Genomic DNA, 17,924 nt, shown 5'->3' on the forward strand with positions numbered 1-17,924 from the left:
GTGCAGCAGTGCCCCCAAAATTAGATCGGATGTCAGCGTCGCGATGGCGGTGGATACCACTGGCACCAGCGGCGCCCTCTCAGCTGCGTTTTAGCGAGCAGGCGGTGATGAGTTGAAGAAAAAGTCCCGTCTGCGGAGAATCCATTGGCAGACGGCAGGCTGCAAGGGGGGACCTGCACACAAACCAATGAGATTCTGGGAGAAAGCTTGACTTGACGGTGGCGTGCCACAAGATGCAAGTCAGCATGTGCCGCTATTCCAGAGAAGGGGGGATGCGCTTTTGATGGACGCTTTTGTGCTGTGCTGTTGGCTGGCCATGTGGGATCCAGAGAGAGTTATATCGTGGTGGACCAACCCTCAGTCAGGGACGGACGATGTACAAAGTAACGAACCATGTGATTTGGTTCTGTTCATGGCGCGAGAACCCAGGGTCTCGCAAACCTCTTACGAATGAAGGGCTCTCGCGAATCTTCACTGTCAGTTCCAGATCTTTACAATGGACAGCCGGGAGAGCCTGCTATCTGAGAAGGCAGTATTGACCATCAGGTTAAACTACAGACTGACCAGCAATGCCGGGATTCAAGGGATCCGTCAGCCCTAGCTGTTTGCGAAGCTACCGACATGCTAAACCTAAGCGGCATGACTTTCCATGGACCATGAAACATGATAACTGCTAACGAGCACCGCCGTGTGGCTGTACCGAACCGACGGAGCTTTAATGGCACGGGGCGTTCAATGACTCCCGTTCCGAGGCAGAGGTGTGATGTACCGACGAGCATTAGACGACGCACTAGGTGATATTCTTCATCATTATATAGAAAATGGTGAAATTCTCTCTAGACTGAGACCAGGGCCGTTCGTCAAGCAGACATAACTCCCGAGCAAGTTCTTACTTGGTAATAACCGGTCTATTTTACCAATCATGTTCCAGAGCTGTCATGCTCTCGATGTCGTCTTCCTATAACGATTGTGTTTGTTGTGGATTTGGGCTTGTTCCAACCACAAACGCCCAGTTATGCGATGCTTTATAAAGCCCTATAAGCAACATGATGGTTTCCCCGGCTTGAATTTGGAAATGACACCCCAGAGACCTCCGAGAAGCAGATTTTGTGTTGACCCCTAAGCACAGCATGTAGTCCATCTCAATTTCCGAAATCCATTCCTTGCTATTCCGAGATGACGGTATAAATTATTCTCAAGTTGCTCACCAACTCTCATGATGATTAACAACTATAGCAAGAAGTTTACTCACGCACGCACGAGACGACTAAGGGCTCGGGAAAATATGAAGCACAATTATTTCCGCATTTAGTCGTCGGGCTAATATTGGACAGATCCACGGAAACACATCCAACATTATCAAGTTCATATCAATAAAAAGAGTCATATTAAACTCTATACTAGCCCATCCGGCTACTGAAGCTTTGTAAGTCTACTGGTAAACCCCCTACACCACTGCTCTGCTTCCCTAATCACTTTTCCTTGCCCCTCAGCGGGCTTTTTAATGGTAATATCACGTCCATACACGTACAATAGAAGCTCCCACGGGAGACCCAAGCCGAGCTCGAAGGGGAAAATAGAAGGAGGGTTGAGGAGGCTCTTCAGGAATGTTGCCTGCCAAGCCACGGGCTTTCTCATTGGTAATCGGCACGATTGTTCCCTCGGCCCTTCTTGGTGGAACGCATCATATGACGACCCAAATGTCCGACGATCCTTCTTATCGCGTCGTTCTCTTCTTTGAGGCCACCCTCCTTAGCTTTGCGGCCGCCCTCCTCAGCTCTGCCTTGGGGCTGCTAGTCCCACCGGGCGCTCTCCCGCTCGGCCTCCATCCTCCGCATCCGCTCTTCCTCTTCATCGTGGTTGACAGCCTCGCTGCGGCGTCCCTTCCTCCGGCTGCGCTTACCGTCGTCATCGCCGCCGCCGTCCCTACTGCGTTTGATACCGGCCAGGCCGGCCAAGCCCGCCATGCGTTGAGTCTCTTTGAGCAAGCGCTCGCGGTCCCTGGCCTCACGCTCAAGGGCGTGGATGTCTTTGGTGGGAGCAGGAGCAGACTTGATGTTGCTGACCGAGGCTTGAGAGCCCCGCCTGTCCTGCCTGTCGGATGATTTGCCAGGCTTCGAGCTCGCACCCCTGATTTCGAGACCCGATGCGCTGCCCCGAGGACCGGCGGGTGGGTTGAAGTCCTTCTCCACGGGCGTCGACGACTCGGGCGAGTGTTTGCGGCTGCTGCGGTGCCGGTGTTCGCGATCCCTGTGCTTGTCGCGCTTCCTGTCCTTCTCACGATCGCGGTCCCGATCCTTGCGGTCGCGGTCGTAGTCACGATCTCTATCGCGGTCCCTGTCCCGATGAGAACGATGGCTGGACTTGCGGTGGTGGTCGTAGTCCTCGTCCCGGTACTTGTCCTTCTCCCGGTCGCGACGTTTGTCGTCACGGTCCCTGCGACTTCGGTGGCTAGATCTCTTGGAGTCACTCGGGGAGGCCGACCTCGATCTCTCTTCGTAGCCGTCGTCCCTGGAACGGGACTTGGCGTCATCTTCGTCGCCGTATGATCCGTGCTTTCTGCTCTTATGCTTCCTGCGACGGTGATCATCGTCCCGGTCTTCGCGGTCACCGCGATCACCACGGTCACGGTCTCCGGCGACTGATCGAGTCTCCGAACGTCTGCGTCTGCGTCGGTGACGATCACCGCGGTCGCTGCGGTCGCCGCGATCCCCACGCTCGCTTTTACGCTCTCTGCTAGGTTCCCTGGTACGTGAGCGTGAGCGTGAGTGGTCTCGATCCCTGACGCTGTAATCTCTCTCTGATCGGCTGTCAGGTTCCCTCTCACGATCTCTGCTAGCTTCCCGTCGGCGGCTCCTGTCCTTATCCTTGGTGCGCGTCGAAGAGTTACTCCTAGATCGGAGTGGCTGCTCCACAACGGGACTCTGCGTGTCGGGGCCGTCTACTGGTGACTGCTGGGCCTGACTGTCCTGGACCATGAATCCTCTGGCTCGCAGAGTATGCAGGCTCGTATTCGGGAGGCCTTGACGCATAGCCTTGGGGCCAGTCGGAGCATTCAAAGGAACATCAGGAGGTGCAGATCCGAAACCCTGGTTCTGATTTGAGAATCCTGAAGGCCCATAACCTCCGGCCATTCCGTTTCCGTTATAAGCGGAGTATTCACCATCTTGTGCCACGAGTTTTGCATTTTCTGCGTGCTCCTGCTCTGATGCATCATGTGAACCCGGCTCGTTCCCGCCCTCGTTCACGGGTTTGGCGCCGTCTTCACCCTCTGCGTCTCTGTCGCCCCCAACATTCGACTTCTCGTCCTGATCCTTGTTGCGCTGGCGGCCGAACTCGTCCACATCGCCGCCAGCTTGATTCGCCTCACCGGTGCCTTGGCCGGGCACTCCGGAGCCGTACTGCTGTTGTTGGTGCATTTGGCCATGGTCACCGTAGCCGCCATACTGTTGATATCCGCCTCGACCATAGCCTCCGCCGTAAGAGCCGCGTCCCCTTCCACGTCCACGGTAGCCGTAGTTGTTGCGGCGGTAATCATTGAATTGGTGACCGTAATTACCTTGATTGTACCCTGACTGGAATCCTGAGTTATAGTTGCCAAAGTCACCAGATCCCATGCCAGCAGCATTAGCAGAATTGAAATTATCTTGGCCGAAATTCCATGACTGTTGCCCGTTCCAGTTATTGGAGCCTGAGCCGAAACCACCGCCGAAGCCTCCCATGCCCATGCCTTGAGCACCATAGCCGCCGTTCATGTACATGTTCTGCATCGCCATAGGGTCCACACCCATTCCTGGCATACCTGGAAAGCTGTTAGTGGCTGTAGGTAACCTGAACGAAGGAGGAGACGTACCCATCATTGGAAAGTTGCCAAATGAGTTCCCCATGCCGTTTTGCATGGCCATCATCATTTGCATCTGGTTGAAATCGCCAGATCCGTTGAAGCTCATGTTCGGGAAGCTTCCTCCGTTCATGGAGTTGAAGCTCATGTTCGGGTTCGTGGTCGCATCGTCGCCGTCGCCTTGGGCGTCGTTGTTCTCCGCATTATCACCATCTTGCTGCACGTCTCGTCGGGGAGCAGTCGCCGCGTCTTCGTCTCCTGTAATGATGACGGTCTCGTTATCATCGTCATCTCCCTTAGAGACAGGTTCCTGGTCACGGGTTTGCGCATCCTGGCCAACATGTCAGCGGAGCTCGTTTAGCGAAAAGATTGGGGGAAACACTGACCTCATCGTTCTGAGCAGCAGCTGCGTCAGCTTCGCCATTGTCGTTCGCTTCCGCAGAAGCCTCGACGTTAGAAGCTGCGGTGGCCTCCACAGGCGCCTTCTCGTCTGCGTTCGGAGCCGCGGGGGGCTGGGAGGGCGTCTCGGTAGCAGTAGGTGGTTCGGAGGGAGCGATCGGCTGCGATATCGGCTTCGCATCGACGGGTGTTGGTGGCGCAGAGGCCTCTTCCCTGGCTCGCGCCTCCTCGCGCTTCTTCTCTTGAGTTCGAAGGAAGACCTTGATCGTCGTTCGCAAGCTTTTGTGCGGCGTGCAGTCGTCGGCGGAAAGAGGAGAGTGCTCGCAGACCGGGCAAGACGAAGGCAGATTAGACTGGCCTGGTTCAAACGTCAGCAACTAGGTCGCAGCCGCGATGAGAAAGGGCATGATACTGACATGTCTCGCAAATGGCCTGCTCGCAGCACGGCAATCGGAAAGCGTTGACAGCCAGTTTGCTACAGATGGCGCATCGCAGCTTGATGGGTATATCGTCAGGCGCGAGAGAGCTGGTATCAGACCTCAGTTAGCACAGGCATCCGCACGCTAGCGAAAACCTCGACTTGCCTGATAAGCTCGGCCTGAGCTGGGGTGATTGACGAAGCCATGTCGCCGTCGATCGAGGAGGAAGAAAATCAAGACGAGAGATACATGGGCGTAAGTGGAGGGGTTCAAAAGTACAGCAGAAAATTCTGGCTACCGTCCGGTCGACGCTGGCCCGAAATATTAAATCGAAAAGGAAAACAAGAGGGCTTCTTCTCAGCGTGTCGCGTAGGACACAGTCATGTCGGCAGACGTGTTGCTGGGGGCGGTTGTTTGCGCAGAAAATCGGCTGTAATAAAAGATTCTGTGGTGACGAGGAGTTTGAGGTGGACGAAGGCGCGGGAAGACAGAAAAAGAGTGGGACGCGTGGGCGGTGACCACCCAATCAGGCATCTTCATTCACCATCTCAACCTGCCTGTTTTACAGTGCCTACCTCGAAACCGGGCCAATTTTTACAGGTAGAGAACGCCGGTTTCCACAGGGACAGCACCTCCCAGAAGTACGTGGGTTCAGTCATAGGCTGAATTTATTAATCCCGACTTTATCTTGCGAAATTTGTTAAGGCGTATCATGCTGCTTGGGGAATGATTCATATGAATAAACATGGTCTCAGTGTACCTGAGAGCTGGCACCTATTCACTTAAAGACAAGGTAAATAGAATACTTGTTCGAGTCGGTCACCGACGGCCGTGTTGCACTGACACTGACACCGACACCGGCAACGGTCACCAGTCAGCGTTGACTTACTCGCCATTAGCAATGAATAAGCCCAGGTTGTGAACCGCAACAGCATCACACGAGTTGCAGCCAGAGCTAAAAGCCCTTCAAGTGTCTTTGAGTGTATGAGATTCCCGTCTACATAATGCACTTACGACTATCAGTTCCAAACTGACCCTGCCAAATCCATATCAATGTCTGTCTTCAGCGTCCTTGCGGAAATACAAAACCACCATGTTACACGAACGGACGGGCAAGCATGGAAGGGGGCCCGGTGTGAGAGCGGAGAAACAGCACACTGATACCTCTGGTGAACGTGTGAACCATTACCTTTCCTTCCTCCCACCCGAGAACCCCCATAACGCTGCCGGATGGACGCTTCCCATAATAAACAATGAACCCTTGTAGCAGCAGAAATGCAGCGCACGACAAGAACTTAGAGACTCCCAAAATAAAAAAGTAATAAAAATCCCCTCTTCGCCAAGTTCGTCCCGGGCTTGTCAAACACACTCTCGTTCGTCGTCGTCATAATCAGCAAGCGCATCCCTCCTTCGCCGCAGCGTCTCTCGGGCCCGTGAGGTTGACCCGCTGTTCCTCCCCGCCCCGGGTCACGGCATGCGACGCACCGGCGCCCCTTGCGCTCTTCAGCGACGTCTCGGGAATAGCGTTGGCGATCGCGGTGAAGACTTCCGTGACGTTGTGTCCCGTCTTGGCACTAGTCTCGAAGAAGAGCAGGCTCTCCTCCTCGGCGTACGTCTTGGCCTCGTCCGTGGACACCTTGCGGGCGTCGCCGCCGGAGCCGGACTCCTCGTCGCCGTCGGCCTCATCACCACCCTCACCGGCCGATCCGGCCTCTCCCGCGCCGTTCGTGAGATCGAGCTTATTGCCGACGAGGGCGATAACGATGCCGGGGGAAGCTTGCCTCTGGAGCTCGGCGACCCAGTGCTTGGCCTTGATGAGGGACGTGGGCTTCGTGAGGTCGTAGACGACGAGGGCGGCTTGGGCGTTGCGGTAGTACATGGGCGCCAGCGAGGCGAAGCGCTCTTGGCCGGCGGTATCCCAGATCTCGAACTTGATCGTCCGGGTGGGCAGGTTGCACTTTTGTGTCAGGAAGGCGGCTAGAGAGCAAGGGGTTACGGGTTAGCTGCAAAGGTTCCCTCGATCGCGGTGTGTGTTGCCAAGAGGCGGCGACTTTTTGCGTACCTCCAATGGTGGGCTCCTTGTTCTCTTGAAAGTCGTTGTTGACGAAGCGCAAGACCAACGATGACTACGAGATACGAGTTAGTGATGCCTCATATCGATAGGTCGGATTGCGTGGTCGTACCTTTCCAACTGCAGCTTCACCGAGCAGGACCAGCTTGACGCTGCTGCTCGGCTTCGGGGCACCGCCGGATCCGTCCATCTTTTTGTCGGGTGTAGGAGTCGATAACGACTGTCCCTTGTTCTAGAAGAAAAAGGGTATCTGGGTGCGAATACGAGCGATTTCGAAGATCGGTTGGGATGGGATCGGACAGCGATGGGGTTTTGCTGCCTTTTTCTTTCGCGATGGGTTGACAGTGTGGTTTGTTGGTAAGACCGGTCGGTAGGTAGAGTGATACGTAGGACCACAGCTCGTCCACTGAAACAACGACTGGGTGAAGCGCAACAATGACGAAGCGCCCGACCCCCCGAGAAGGCAGCCACGGAGGTTGGCCAATGCTCTTGCCCGCAGCTCCAATTATCAGAGGGGCAGCGGAGAATCTGATCCGCCGCCGTTCCGCACCTTCCAATGGTGGAGGTTGCCAGGAGGCCCCGCCAAAAATTCCATCCTTGCGCCGAGCAGGGTACAGTGTAGCAGTGCAGCCGGCTCGCGCTGGGCGGCAGAAAAAAAAGTTCCTTGACCACCTTGGACCGTTGATTCGGGAAGCGCTGCCAAAGGCTTTTCGCAGAGACCCTTCCATCGAAAACCCCCTCCTCGATTGGCATCTGCACGTGCGAACAGCAGGGAAATCCGGCAACATGGCGCCCCAACCCACAAAAGAGTCGGTGCCGAAGAAGGTCAACCTTCTGGACGAAAGCGATTCGGACGATGAGGATGGAGGGGCAGATATCGCGATGCCGCAGTTGAAGGTCAACGAGGAGTATGCGAAGCGCTTCGAGCACAACAAGAAGCGGGAGGAGATGCACAGGTGTATGTTACGTTCCAATTGTACTTCTTTTGTACCACATGCTGACATGACACAGTGGAGGAAAAGTTCAAGAAGACCGGCAAGAAGGAAGACAACTCCGACGACGACTCCTCATCCTCCGACGAGACCGAAGACGAGGACGGTTTCCTAGCCACCGAAGACCTCGACGCCCAAATCTCCGCCACCCTGAGCGCCATCAAGAACAAGGACCCCCGTCTCAATGACAAGGACTTCACCTTCTTCAAGGAGACCACCAACGCCTCCGAGCCGACCCCCTCCAAGAAGAAGGAGAAGCCCATCTACCTCAAGGACTACCACCGCGAGAAGATCCTGGCCGGCGGCGTCGGCGAGTCCGACTCGGAAGACGACGCGCCCCCGAAGACGTACGCGCAGGAGCAGGACGCCCTCAAGAAGTCCATCGTCTCCGAGATCAACAAGGCGGCCGAGTCGGACGAGGAAGAGGGCGACTTCGTGACGAAGAAGCCCGGCCAGGAGAAGCCCGACTTCAGCCAGGACGGCGTCCACCCCGAGCGCGCGGTCAAGGTGTACAAGGGCAACAAGAAGAGCAGCAAGAAGGCCATCACGGAGGAGGACATCGCCAACGCGGACAAGGACCCGGAGCTCTTCCTGTCCAACTTCATGGCGGCGCGCGCGTGGGCCGAGGGCGGCGAGCACAACTGGAAGGCCTTCGACTCGGACGACGGCGACGACGGCGAGGGCGAGCTCGCGGACAAGTTCGAGGAGGCGTACAACCTGCGCTTCGAGGACCCGGAGAAGTCCAACCAGGCCCTCAAGACGTACTCGCGCGAGATCGTCAACGCGCGCACCGTGCGTAAGGAGGCCGCCAGCTCGCGCAAGAAGGCCCGCGAGGCCGAGAAGGAGCGCAAGGAGGAAGAGAAGCGGCAGCGCAAGGAGGACAGGGCCCGTCTGCGCAAGCTCAAGCTCGAGGAGGCAGAGGAGAAGCTCAAGAAGATCAAGCAGGCCGCCGGCCTGAGCGGCAAGGAGCTTGCCGAGGACGAGTGGCTGCGGTTCCTCAACGACGCGTGGGAAGACGACAAGTGGGAGGACGAGATGAAGCGTCGCTTCGGTGAGGAGTACTACGCCGAGGTCGAGGCCGGTTCCGGTTCCGACGACGAGGACGGTGACGAAGGGGAAGACAAGAAGAAGAAGCGCAAGAGGCCGAAGAAGCCTACGTGGGATGACGACATCGACATCAAGGACATCATCCCCGACTTCAAGGACGAGGAGCAGCCGAACATCACCCTCTCAGACGACGAGGGCGCAGCAGAAGGCGCAGAGCAAGAAGACGACGACGACGACGAGGAAGACGAGGACGGCCGCCCGTCCAAGAAGCGCAAGACCTCAAAGGACATCAAGAAGGAGCGCCTGGCCTCCAAGAAGGCGGCCAAGGCGGAGCGCGCCAAGCTCGAGGCCCTCGTCGACGCCAAGATGGACCTCGACGTCCCCGAGGCCTCGTCCTCGTCCTCCAAGACGCCCGAGATGTTCGGCTTCCGCTACCGCGAGACGTCCCCGACCTCCTTCGGCATGACGGCGCGCGACATCCTACTCGCGCCCTCGGACGCCGCGCTGAACAGCTACGTCGGCCTGAAGAAGCTCGCCCCCTTCCGCGACGAGGAGAAGAAGCGCAAGGACAAGAAGCGCCTCAGCAAGAAGGACCGCATCAGGAAATGGCGCCGCGAGAACTTCGGCCCCGAGTACGAGCGGTCGGGGCCGACGTTCGGGTTCGAGGACGCCACGTTCAAGGAGAAGAAGAAGAAGAGCAAGAAGGCCGAGGCCCCGGCGAAGGAACAGGGCGCCGAGGAGAACGTCGAGGACGGCGGCGCGAGTCTCAGCAAGAAGCGCAAGAGGTCCAGGGGGAAGAAGAAGGAGGGCGTGGTAGCGGAGGAGTGAGCCGCTGTTGGTAGTACGTGGACGACGGCGAACAATATTTGATACTTTTATTTATTTTGTGTACGCGTAAATATTTGGGCCACCGGGATTAGAAAAATAGTCTTTAGACACAACGATACCATGCACAGGTTTTCTCAAGCTGGGCGGGCACGAATGTAACTGTCAACAGTATACGTGTGTTCGCGTTGTGTCCATGGTGCTGGTGATGATGGTATCTCATAACTATATCGGAATCGCTACGCTACCCAGTAGATATTTTGCCCCCCTTCCCAATGATTTCCGGCCCATCATATAGTCATTAGCAAGATCGAAAGAAATAAATCCAGGCATATACATTTAATACAGGGCCCAAAGGCACACCCGGTGCGCAAAATCCTTTGCTGCCGGAACCGTTGTGTCACGGTAATAAATATGACGATAGTTTCTTCTGATGAGCTCGTTCGTCATCTCGCGCCATGATGCAGGCCGTTGCTGAACATGTTGCCGAACCCGTCTAGATTCATACCCATGTCTTGCCCGATCTCAGGCGGCTCCATGTTGAACGGCATGAACCACGCAGATGACGCCTCCTGCCCGACAAAGCCCATGCCGTCTGCGTGGCCAGCGCCATGTCCGCCCATACCGTTGGCATGACCTCCGCGCTGAGGACGCGACCGAGAGCCCTCGCGATGAGATCCGGAAGCGCTGTGAGCGCTCGAAGGCATGCCGTCCCAGTCGATGCCATCAAAATGGCCCATGTTGCCTGGTTCCATCGAATAGCCGCCGAAGACGAGTTGCCGGTCGAGGGGTTGGAGGATGCCGTTCTGCTGGTTCAACGACATGCTGAGCAATTCGGGCGGGTAGAAAGCGGTTGGTGTTTGGTGATGGTGGCCGAATTGGCTGACGGCAATCGGACTAATGGGGGAAAGGGCGTGGTAGTTCGAGCCTTGAGAGTGAGGTACAGAGAGGGGGTTGAAGCTGGCAGGGCCACTGGTCTGGCCGCCGAGTGTGCCGGACATGTTTCGTTGATGTTGCATGCGAGCACTCAGTTGCTCTTGAGCTGACGCGGCGATATTTTCCGTCGACAGTGGTTCGAGCTGGCTTCCGTCGGATCGCAGACCCGATGTGCCTATTTTCTTGCCTGCGAACGACTTCCGCTTCGCCGCGTTTGGCCTCGACGTGTTGCCTTCTGTGCTTCGAGGGGGAGACAGAGTGGTGAAAAACTCCTCAACGGTGTGCAGCTCCGGCTTCTGCTCCAATACTGCGTCATCGCCCTTCTCCTTCTTCTTAGTTGTTGCTGGGTCAGAAAAGTCGGACTGTGACACGCCATGGGGATATCGGTCGAACCAGTCACCATATTGAAAGATTGGCGATGCCGTCGATGCATCCTTCGATTGGGATCCTCCCCTAGCAGCATCCGCGCAGGTTCGATATTGCTCCCGGAGGTTTTCGGACATGTAATGGAACATGCCCCAGTACCTCTTCATCTTGGACAGAAACTTGACATTGGTTGCCAGATTTCTCTTAGACGCCGCTTCTACGGCAGGATTGCCGGAGAATATGCCCAAGATGTGGATGGTGCCCGACGAGAACGCACAGTAACCAACAAACGGAGCTGTTACCATGTAGGACTCGGCATCTTTGAGGACCTCGGAGATGCGATTTGCAGCCGCGAACGTTTTATCCCCGGCCTTGGCCACGAACTCCCGAGGTACGTCCTGAGCCACCGGGCTGTTGGGCGTCGCAACTGCTACTCTGTTCAGGAATAAGATGTTCTGCTGCATAGCAATATGAAGGAATAGGTACTGGTTCGCCATCTTCTCGGTATCGTGCAACTGAAGGTTCTCCGGAGAATACTTGAGGAAGTCAGGGATGTTGTTCAGCTGATCTTCCGCATCCCGAATCAAAGTCGCATACTGGGACTCCGGACTCCAGATGGGATGAGGGTCAAGCTCCTTTCCTCCCTGATTCAGATACGTGATAATCTTGCCCCAGATGGCGATCGTCTTGATCATGTGAGCAGCAACCCCCATGTTCTCTTTCGGATCTGCGAGCTGGCCGTCCTCTGCGGATACCGGGTGAGGAACTTTTCCCCTCAAGGTTTCGGTCGGAGCGGGCATGTCGAGCTGGAAGTACTTCTCCTTGATAGGTAGTGGAATCTCGATAGTTTCCTCCCTCACGAACGTCGGTCGTTCTGTTCCTGATGAGTTGAAACGGTCCATGAGGAAACAGGCCCACATTGTTCTCCTTCGTATCTCCCGGTCGATAAAGCTTAATTGTGACGACCCATTTCGGTTCAGGGGGTCATGATCCAGGTCCTTGTGGAGTTGCAAAGCAAACGCCATGCGGATCGCTTGCCCGCCGAGAGCCCAGCTCCTGCCGCCATGGCAGGTGCCGAATTCGTGCAGACCAAGGATCAAGAGACAGGTCAGAATAGTGATGTTGGGCCACTCATAGCGTCTGGTGCATATGTCTCTGGCGTGCGAGGCCCATTCTTCTCCGCGCAGAAAGTTCGGTGAAGAGCTGTTGAGTTTCGGGTGACTGGAGAAGCGAGCTGCAATGGCACAAACGGACAGGACAAGGACTGGCGGCAGCGTACCGGCTCTGCAGAACTATTTAGCACAAGCCGACAAATTCATTCGTGCGACGTACCTAAGCTTTCTCATGTAGCTCGGCTTGTGGAGCAAGTGATACGCTTGACCGTAGATGTTCTCGAAAAAGACCTCAGCCAAATGCTCCTGAAGCTCCTTGGGCGGAAGTGCGTCGAGGCCCTCAAGGAATAGTTTATTCTCCTCCGCCTCCTGGGCTTGCAACGTATTCGGCTTATTGGGGGCTTCAAGCCTCGTCTTAGCAGGGGCCTTCGCCCAATGGTCGAGATCCTGGCCAAAGGCTTCTTCGGCACCTCTCTTCTTGGCGTTGGCTTTGCCAGCTGGGACTGAACCTGGGATTGCCGGTTTGACGACGGCCCGTGTAAGTGACGCCGCGTTCGAGTCCTGTTCGTTCTTCGGTACAATTTTGATGATGCGCTCCTCCATGCGCTTGAGTCGTTTGTCCAACATGGCCATGTAGTCGGTGCGCGGTGCGGCCTTCCTTGTCGTTACTTTGTACACGCATGGGATTCGTGACCGGAGGCAGTGCTTGCAGGCAGGCTTCTCGCCTGAACACCGAATCTTTTTGCGTCGACAGGCGATGCACGCCAATGGGAGTCGTTTCCGCTCCTTGCCTGCCTTGGTCTTCAGCTCACTCCACGCTGGCGTCTGGTCAGTCTTGTCGTCCTTCGACTTTGACAGGTCAGAACCGTTGCCGGCAGTCTGCGTTGGTAGACCGAATTCATCGGCGCCGGCATCCTCGAGCGGATTGGGTTCGGCGGGATCGTTGTCTTGGCTGCCGTCTTCCGAGGTTATGATGCTGTGCCGCCGCTGGTCCATGGCTCGGCCGTAGGACACGGGCATGACGGTGATTGAATTTTGGCGAGCGGCGACGGAGGACACGGAGGGCCGGTGAGACGTCGGAAACATGTCGGCGGCGTGGTCCGGTTCGCCGAGGAACATCATGGCATTTTGGTCGTTGAGGTCGTGAGGGTGAGGCGGGAAGGAAAAGTCCTCGGCAAAGTGAGCGGCGTCGACCATACTTTGGGAGGCGCTGTTGGACCGCATTCCGTCATTTGGGGTTCCTGAAGAAAAGGGCTGATGAGAGGTAGAGGAAGTTGTTATATGTGATTGAGCGCCAGGCGAGTCCAGACCGTGCTGCGAGTAGTCGAGACTGACAGCTCTGAGTTGTTGAGTTTGGAGCTGCTGCAGACTAGATGACATTGTCCTTTGTCATCTGGGGGAACAAGGGAAGATCAACGAAGGGGCGACGGTGGAAGAAGACGGTCCCGAGCGAGCTGGGTCCCCGCACACGCCGGCGCAGAGGACGGCGTTCGTCCCTGTCCCTGTTTATGCCTTCTGACCGTGGTATAAGTGCGAGTTGTGGGGGTCACAGCGGTCGCAAGAGGGCAAAGAGCATGACACGGCGGGAAGAGTCGTGTTGGTCCGGAGTGTTCCAGTCGCGTGTCTGCGGGAAGCCGTGTTGTTGTTCCGAAAATTGAGTTGTCGAGGTTGAAGTTGAAACTGAGAGAAGAATTGAAATTGTGTGAATGGGTGGGAACAAAGCTCAGGTCCTTTTCGCGCGTCTGGGTCTGGGTCTGGGGGCGGGGAAGGGAACGGAGAGGCGGAGGCGTAGGCGTCGAGATTGTCGGAGAGAAGAAATTCTGACTCGGCGGTCATTGAACAGCGAAAAAAGAGAGTAAGAAAGAGGAGCGCAGCAGTAGCAGCAGCGCGACCAGAAAGACCCAGGGCGAAAACCAAACCAAATGGAACCAAACCACACCCAGATTTTGCGATTTGAGAGGAGATGGGGAACGTCGCCGGTTTGGAGTAAAAACTGGGGTTGTGGTTGGGGAGGGACAGCCGGCCGGGGAGGGGGAGGGGGGTGAGGAAAGGGCACCGTGGGTGAGGCGTGTGGTAATAGGCCGCTTCTGATTGCGTGGATGTCAGATCGACGACGATGACTGGCTGACGGGATTTCTAGAAGTGGACCTTGCTACAGGCCCAAAGGCGTTTTCGGCGGTCTAATTGTGGGGTTGCTGCAGACCGGATGCTGCTGGTCGATGCCCAGGTGCAGGCAGGTGCAGCTGCTGCGCTGTGCTGGAACGCCGCCGCCGGGGAGAAGAGAATTGGGGCGTTTTAGGGTCGTCTGCACTTGCGGGTACCTTCTCTTCTTCGTCACAGACAATCCTGGTGCCTTTGAATCTCTCCACTGGCAGCAGAGGTACTTGACAACTTGAGTAGATACTCAGGTACAGCACACACCACACAGACACGCAGCAGTGAGGCTGGCGCTGGCGTTGGCGTTGAAGCTGAAGCTGGCGTCGTGAACTTTCTGTCACTGTCTCTGGCTGTGCCAGACCTTGTCTTAGTGGAGCTTCTTCTCCAAGTCTGACGGGAACTCGTCGTCCCCGTGAGCTTCCACCGAGGGGCCAAATGGAGTCGGAAACTGGGGAACCCTATATCTCTCGCTGAGCTGCAGACGGCCACGAACCGACAGCTGACAGGTTCTCACCGTGGGGTAAGTGGGTATGATGCCGCTCTCCTGGTTGACGTGCCTGTCATGGAAGGTAGCGGCGGCGGCTTGATGGCTGGCTGGCTGGACGGCTCAATGGCTCGGTCCTCAGCGGCTCTCTTGCCCAGTGCAGCCAGGAGAAGGGGAGGAACGACGTGGATCCAATGTAGGCGAGCCCGAGCTAGTTCTGGGCTGTAGCTGCGTAGCTTCGACGGCGTGAGACCCTCTTCCTTTTCAGGACGAGACTCTTTGCTGGTTTTGGACGAGTTGAAGAGGGAGCTAGCGGTAGCGACAATACTGGTCTAGAATTGTGACGTCCAGGAAGACTTGCAGTCGATGCATCGAAGATCTGCCAAGCTTTTACTGAAAGCGCAGAAGCAGAAGAAGAGGGGCGCGGGGCTTTATAAGAATAGAAAGGCATCTACGTAGTAAGCCAGAAAAGGGGCATTGAAGACGATTAAAACAATGACTTGTGGGTAGGAGGTAGAGAGATAAAGTGAGTTGCGCGCAGCAGCATACTACGAAAAAGAAATGAATATCCTAGCGACTAGTACAACCCCAAGATCCCAGGAATAGAACACATTACTTAGTACAGACGAGAACTCTGAGAACGATGTGAATGTGACTTGCAGATGCCCGACATCCAGGGTCCGTAGCTCGTGAATGTATCTTCAACTTTGTAGCCGCGTACATTGGTGTGGTCGATGAAGATCCGAGACGAACACAGCTAGTGCTGGTATGCTGATACATCATGCTTCAACGCACTCTCCTCAGGACATTTGCTGCCCTTGGTAAAAGGTTTTTTTTGCCCCTGATCGTTTCTCAGGGAGTCCTGTGCGCGACGTCCTTGTTGCCTGCTCCCCCATGTCTGCTTTTCACTTCTGAACTTCTTGCTTCTAGAAGTAAAGCCCTTGAACCTGGAAGCCGATGCAGCTGAGGATGCAGATGAGATGTTCTCCAGGCGTCCCGGTCCAAGACCCACGACGCGATGGCAGTGCGAACAGTTGTGGATTCACCAAAGAGGGTGGGGGGCCGGGGCCGTAGGAAGTGGAGGCGTGGAGTCGAAATGGCCCTGGAGGACGTGCCAAATCAGGGATGGATCGGGGGATGGCCGGAAGGCTGGTGGGTCCTGAGCGAGGCAACTTCCGAGACTCTCCCGGTGCGAGTGGATATATGCGTCGTGCCAAAATGAGATGCTATGCAGACGCGATGCGATACACATCCACGAGCCGTTGATATTCCCCTGGAGCCTCAGCTGTGACCGTCAAGTATGGGTAGCGCCTTAATAAGAGCTTAGCCGTCCCACCAACTCTGGTACAACGCGGTTTCGTGTAAGAGATGCAGATGGCGTCGAAGAGATGATGCTCGACGAACAGAATCGAAGTAAGATTCATTGTATCAAGGTCCTCGGAGAGGTTGCCACCTTTTTCTTGCCGTTGTTGTTAAAAAGCCGACGAGAAATGCTGCATTTCTTATTATACGAGTATCGGTTATGGTATCCAATGTAGCAAATATTCATTTTGCGCGACGTAGTGGAAGGCAATGGCTATGCTATCACAGTCCATCACGTCGAATTCGACTACATCTGGGCCGCACCCAGGTGACCGACCGGCCATGTGCCTGCACGGGAACGGCGCTGGCAAGATGGCATCCAGAGAGCTGGTTGGCCAGAGCTGAATCCATACCCTGGGCCTTTTCACTAGTTATGGTTGGCCATCAGACAGTCGAAGTCTTTTTCACTCTGTCAGCGAGCGCATGGCGACATCTTTCAGCAAGGTGCCATTAGACCTGCCACACCACTGGCGGCGGCAACTTCCACCAAGGACGGTGAGAACGGGGCGGCAGCGGCCAAGGGATCCCAGGTTGCGACCAGAAGCAAGAGCTGCAGGCTTGTATCGGTTTGAGCACATCCGTGTTTGCCCGCGCTGGCCCAAACTTTACGCAGCATTCTCTTCAGTTCCGGTGCTATTATTTGCTGCAGACAGTCGTGTTCGTTAGAGTGGATTTTTGAGCACGTCTACGACGGATCTGTACGGGATGACATCTCGACTGCGACCATTGTAGAGCAGGTAATGTATAGGTTGACTTCGAAGACGGGCAAGCTTTGGGTAAAGCAGGACGAGGTTTGTCGAAGTTGCCGCTAGCTCGGGTTTCAGCGGCGGAAAATGAGACGGGGCGTATGTGTAGGCTGGGCGCTTTGTTTGACCGAAGTTGGATTTTGGAACTAAGTGAAATGGCATCTTGCGACTTGGAAGCGTATCCGTGTGTTGCGGTGCCTTGATTGCTTGGGTTTTCATTTCGTTGACGACCCTGGACAACGATGCGCAAGGTTGGGTAGAATTGCTGGGCTCCAAGTGGGAACGCAAGACGATCTGCTACAGGATTTAGAGGCTAAAGTTGGTGCAGAGGACGTCATCCGGCCAGATCAAGGATCAGGTAGGGCGTCCGTAGGCTCTCGGTGAGATGGCCTGGGATATTCAGTAGTGTTGTCTACCTTACTATGTAGACGCAGTGAAGAATGACAGCGATGATGACCCGGAAGCGAGGGGTGCCGATGCCAAAGCCGTGAGGAGTGTGGCGCTTCATCTCGAACGGTCGAAATTCGGGGTTGACGAGTCGACGAGTGGGAGAAAAAGTAGAGGAGGGGAGTGGTAGATCGCGATATGTCTGAGCGATGATAGGACGAGCGGCATGTGGAGGATGCTGCAGATGCACAACAGCGGCGAAGTGCAGTGCTGAGTGTGGAGGAAGCGGATTCCAAGTCAAGGTCCAGCTTCTGGTGATAGAGTTTACTGCGGTATCCGTACGCCTTGAACATTACGAGTGATTATGTAACGACGACATGAGGGGTCAAACTTGGCAGGACCCGGCCTGGACTCCACTGACCAGCCACCAAATGTTTCGTTCGAGGTACGTACCTCGCGTGTCTTCAAAGTTCAACCTCAGGAGCCCTAAGCCTAGACCGGCACGCCAGCAGCTGCCATTTCGTAGGAGAAAGGAAATGACAGAAGAATGTCTTGTCCGTGTCTCTGTCTGAGCCTTCAATCGAGGCTTGCTGAATTGAAGACAATTGAAGCCGCGAGGTCCGTTCTTTCTCAGCCTCTTTGCTAGTCTCCTTGGCTCGGTGTTGGCCACTTACTTCCAGCGGATATCCCGCCTTATATCAGTTCACCTCCTGTTGAGATATTGCCCGTTAGTTATCTCGACATTACCTCCCATCTTCATTTCCATGTCTCAATTTTGTA

The 17,924-nt window shown here is 55.7% G+C and overlaps 4 protein-coding genes across 4 annotated transcripts; 1 reads left to right on the plus strand and 3 right to left on the minus strand.

Annotated features, from left to right (window-relative positions):
- Nucleotides 1–1,793: 1,793 nt before the first annotated feature.
- On the minus strand, nucleotides 1,794–4,711 carry CkaCkLH20_05006 (uncharacterized protein; the record flags this gene model as incomplete). Its single annotated transcript, XM_038887725.1, has 4 exons — nucleotides 1,794–3,802; nucleotides 3,854–4,172; nucleotides 4,228–4,598; nucleotides 4,657–4,711. 4 exons carry the CDS (start codon nucleotides 4,709–4,711, stop codon nucleotides 1,794–1,796), a joined length of 2,754 nt encoding a protein of 917 aa, XP_038746767.1.
- A 1,338-nt stretch (nucleotides 4,712–6,049) lies between these two features.
- CkaCkLH20_05007 (Ras family protein) lies at nucleotides 6,050–6,920 on the minus strand (the record flags this gene model as incomplete). The annotated part of the gene is made up of 3 exons (XM_038887726.1): nucleotides 6,050–6,636; nucleotides 6,722–6,785; nucleotides 6,843–6,920. 3 exons carry the CDS (start codon nucleotides 6,918–6,920, stop codon nucleotides 6,050–6,052), a joined length of 729 nt encoding a protein of 242 aa, XP_038746768.1.
- A 596-nt stretch (nucleotides 6,921–7,516) lies between these two features.
- On the plus strand, nucleotides 7,517–9,597 carry CkaCkLH20_05008 (uncharacterized protein; the record flags this gene model as incomplete). Its single annotated transcript, XM_038887727.1, has 2 exons — nucleotides 7,517–7,688; nucleotides 7,742–9,597. 2 exons carry the CDS (start codon nucleotides 7,517–7,519, stop codon nucleotides 9,595–9,597), a joined length of 2,028 nt encoding a protein of 675 aa, XP_038746769.1.
- Nucleotides 9,598–10,040: 443 nt separating this feature from the next.
- Nucleotides 10,041–13,205, minus strand: CkaCkLH20_05009 (uncharacterized protein; the record flags this gene model as incomplete). The annotated part of the gene is made up of 2 exons (XM_038887728.1): nucleotides 10,041–12,180; nucleotides 12,229–13,205. 2 exons carry the CDS (start codon nucleotides 13,203–13,205, stop codon nucleotides 10,041–10,043), a joined length of 3,117 nt encoding a protein of 1,038 aa, XP_038746770.1.
- Between the last annotated feature and the right edge of the window lie 4,719 nt (nucleotides 13,206–17,924).

Source organism: Colletotrichum karsti, assembly GCF_011947395.1.
Source record: "Colletotrichum karsti strain CkLH20 chromosome Unknown Scaffold14, whole genome shotgun sequence".
In the NCBI taxonomy this organism is placed as follows: domain Eukaryota; kingdom Fungi; phylum Ascomycota; class Sordariomycetes; order Glomerellales; family Glomerellaceae; genus Colletotrichum; species Colletotrichum karsti.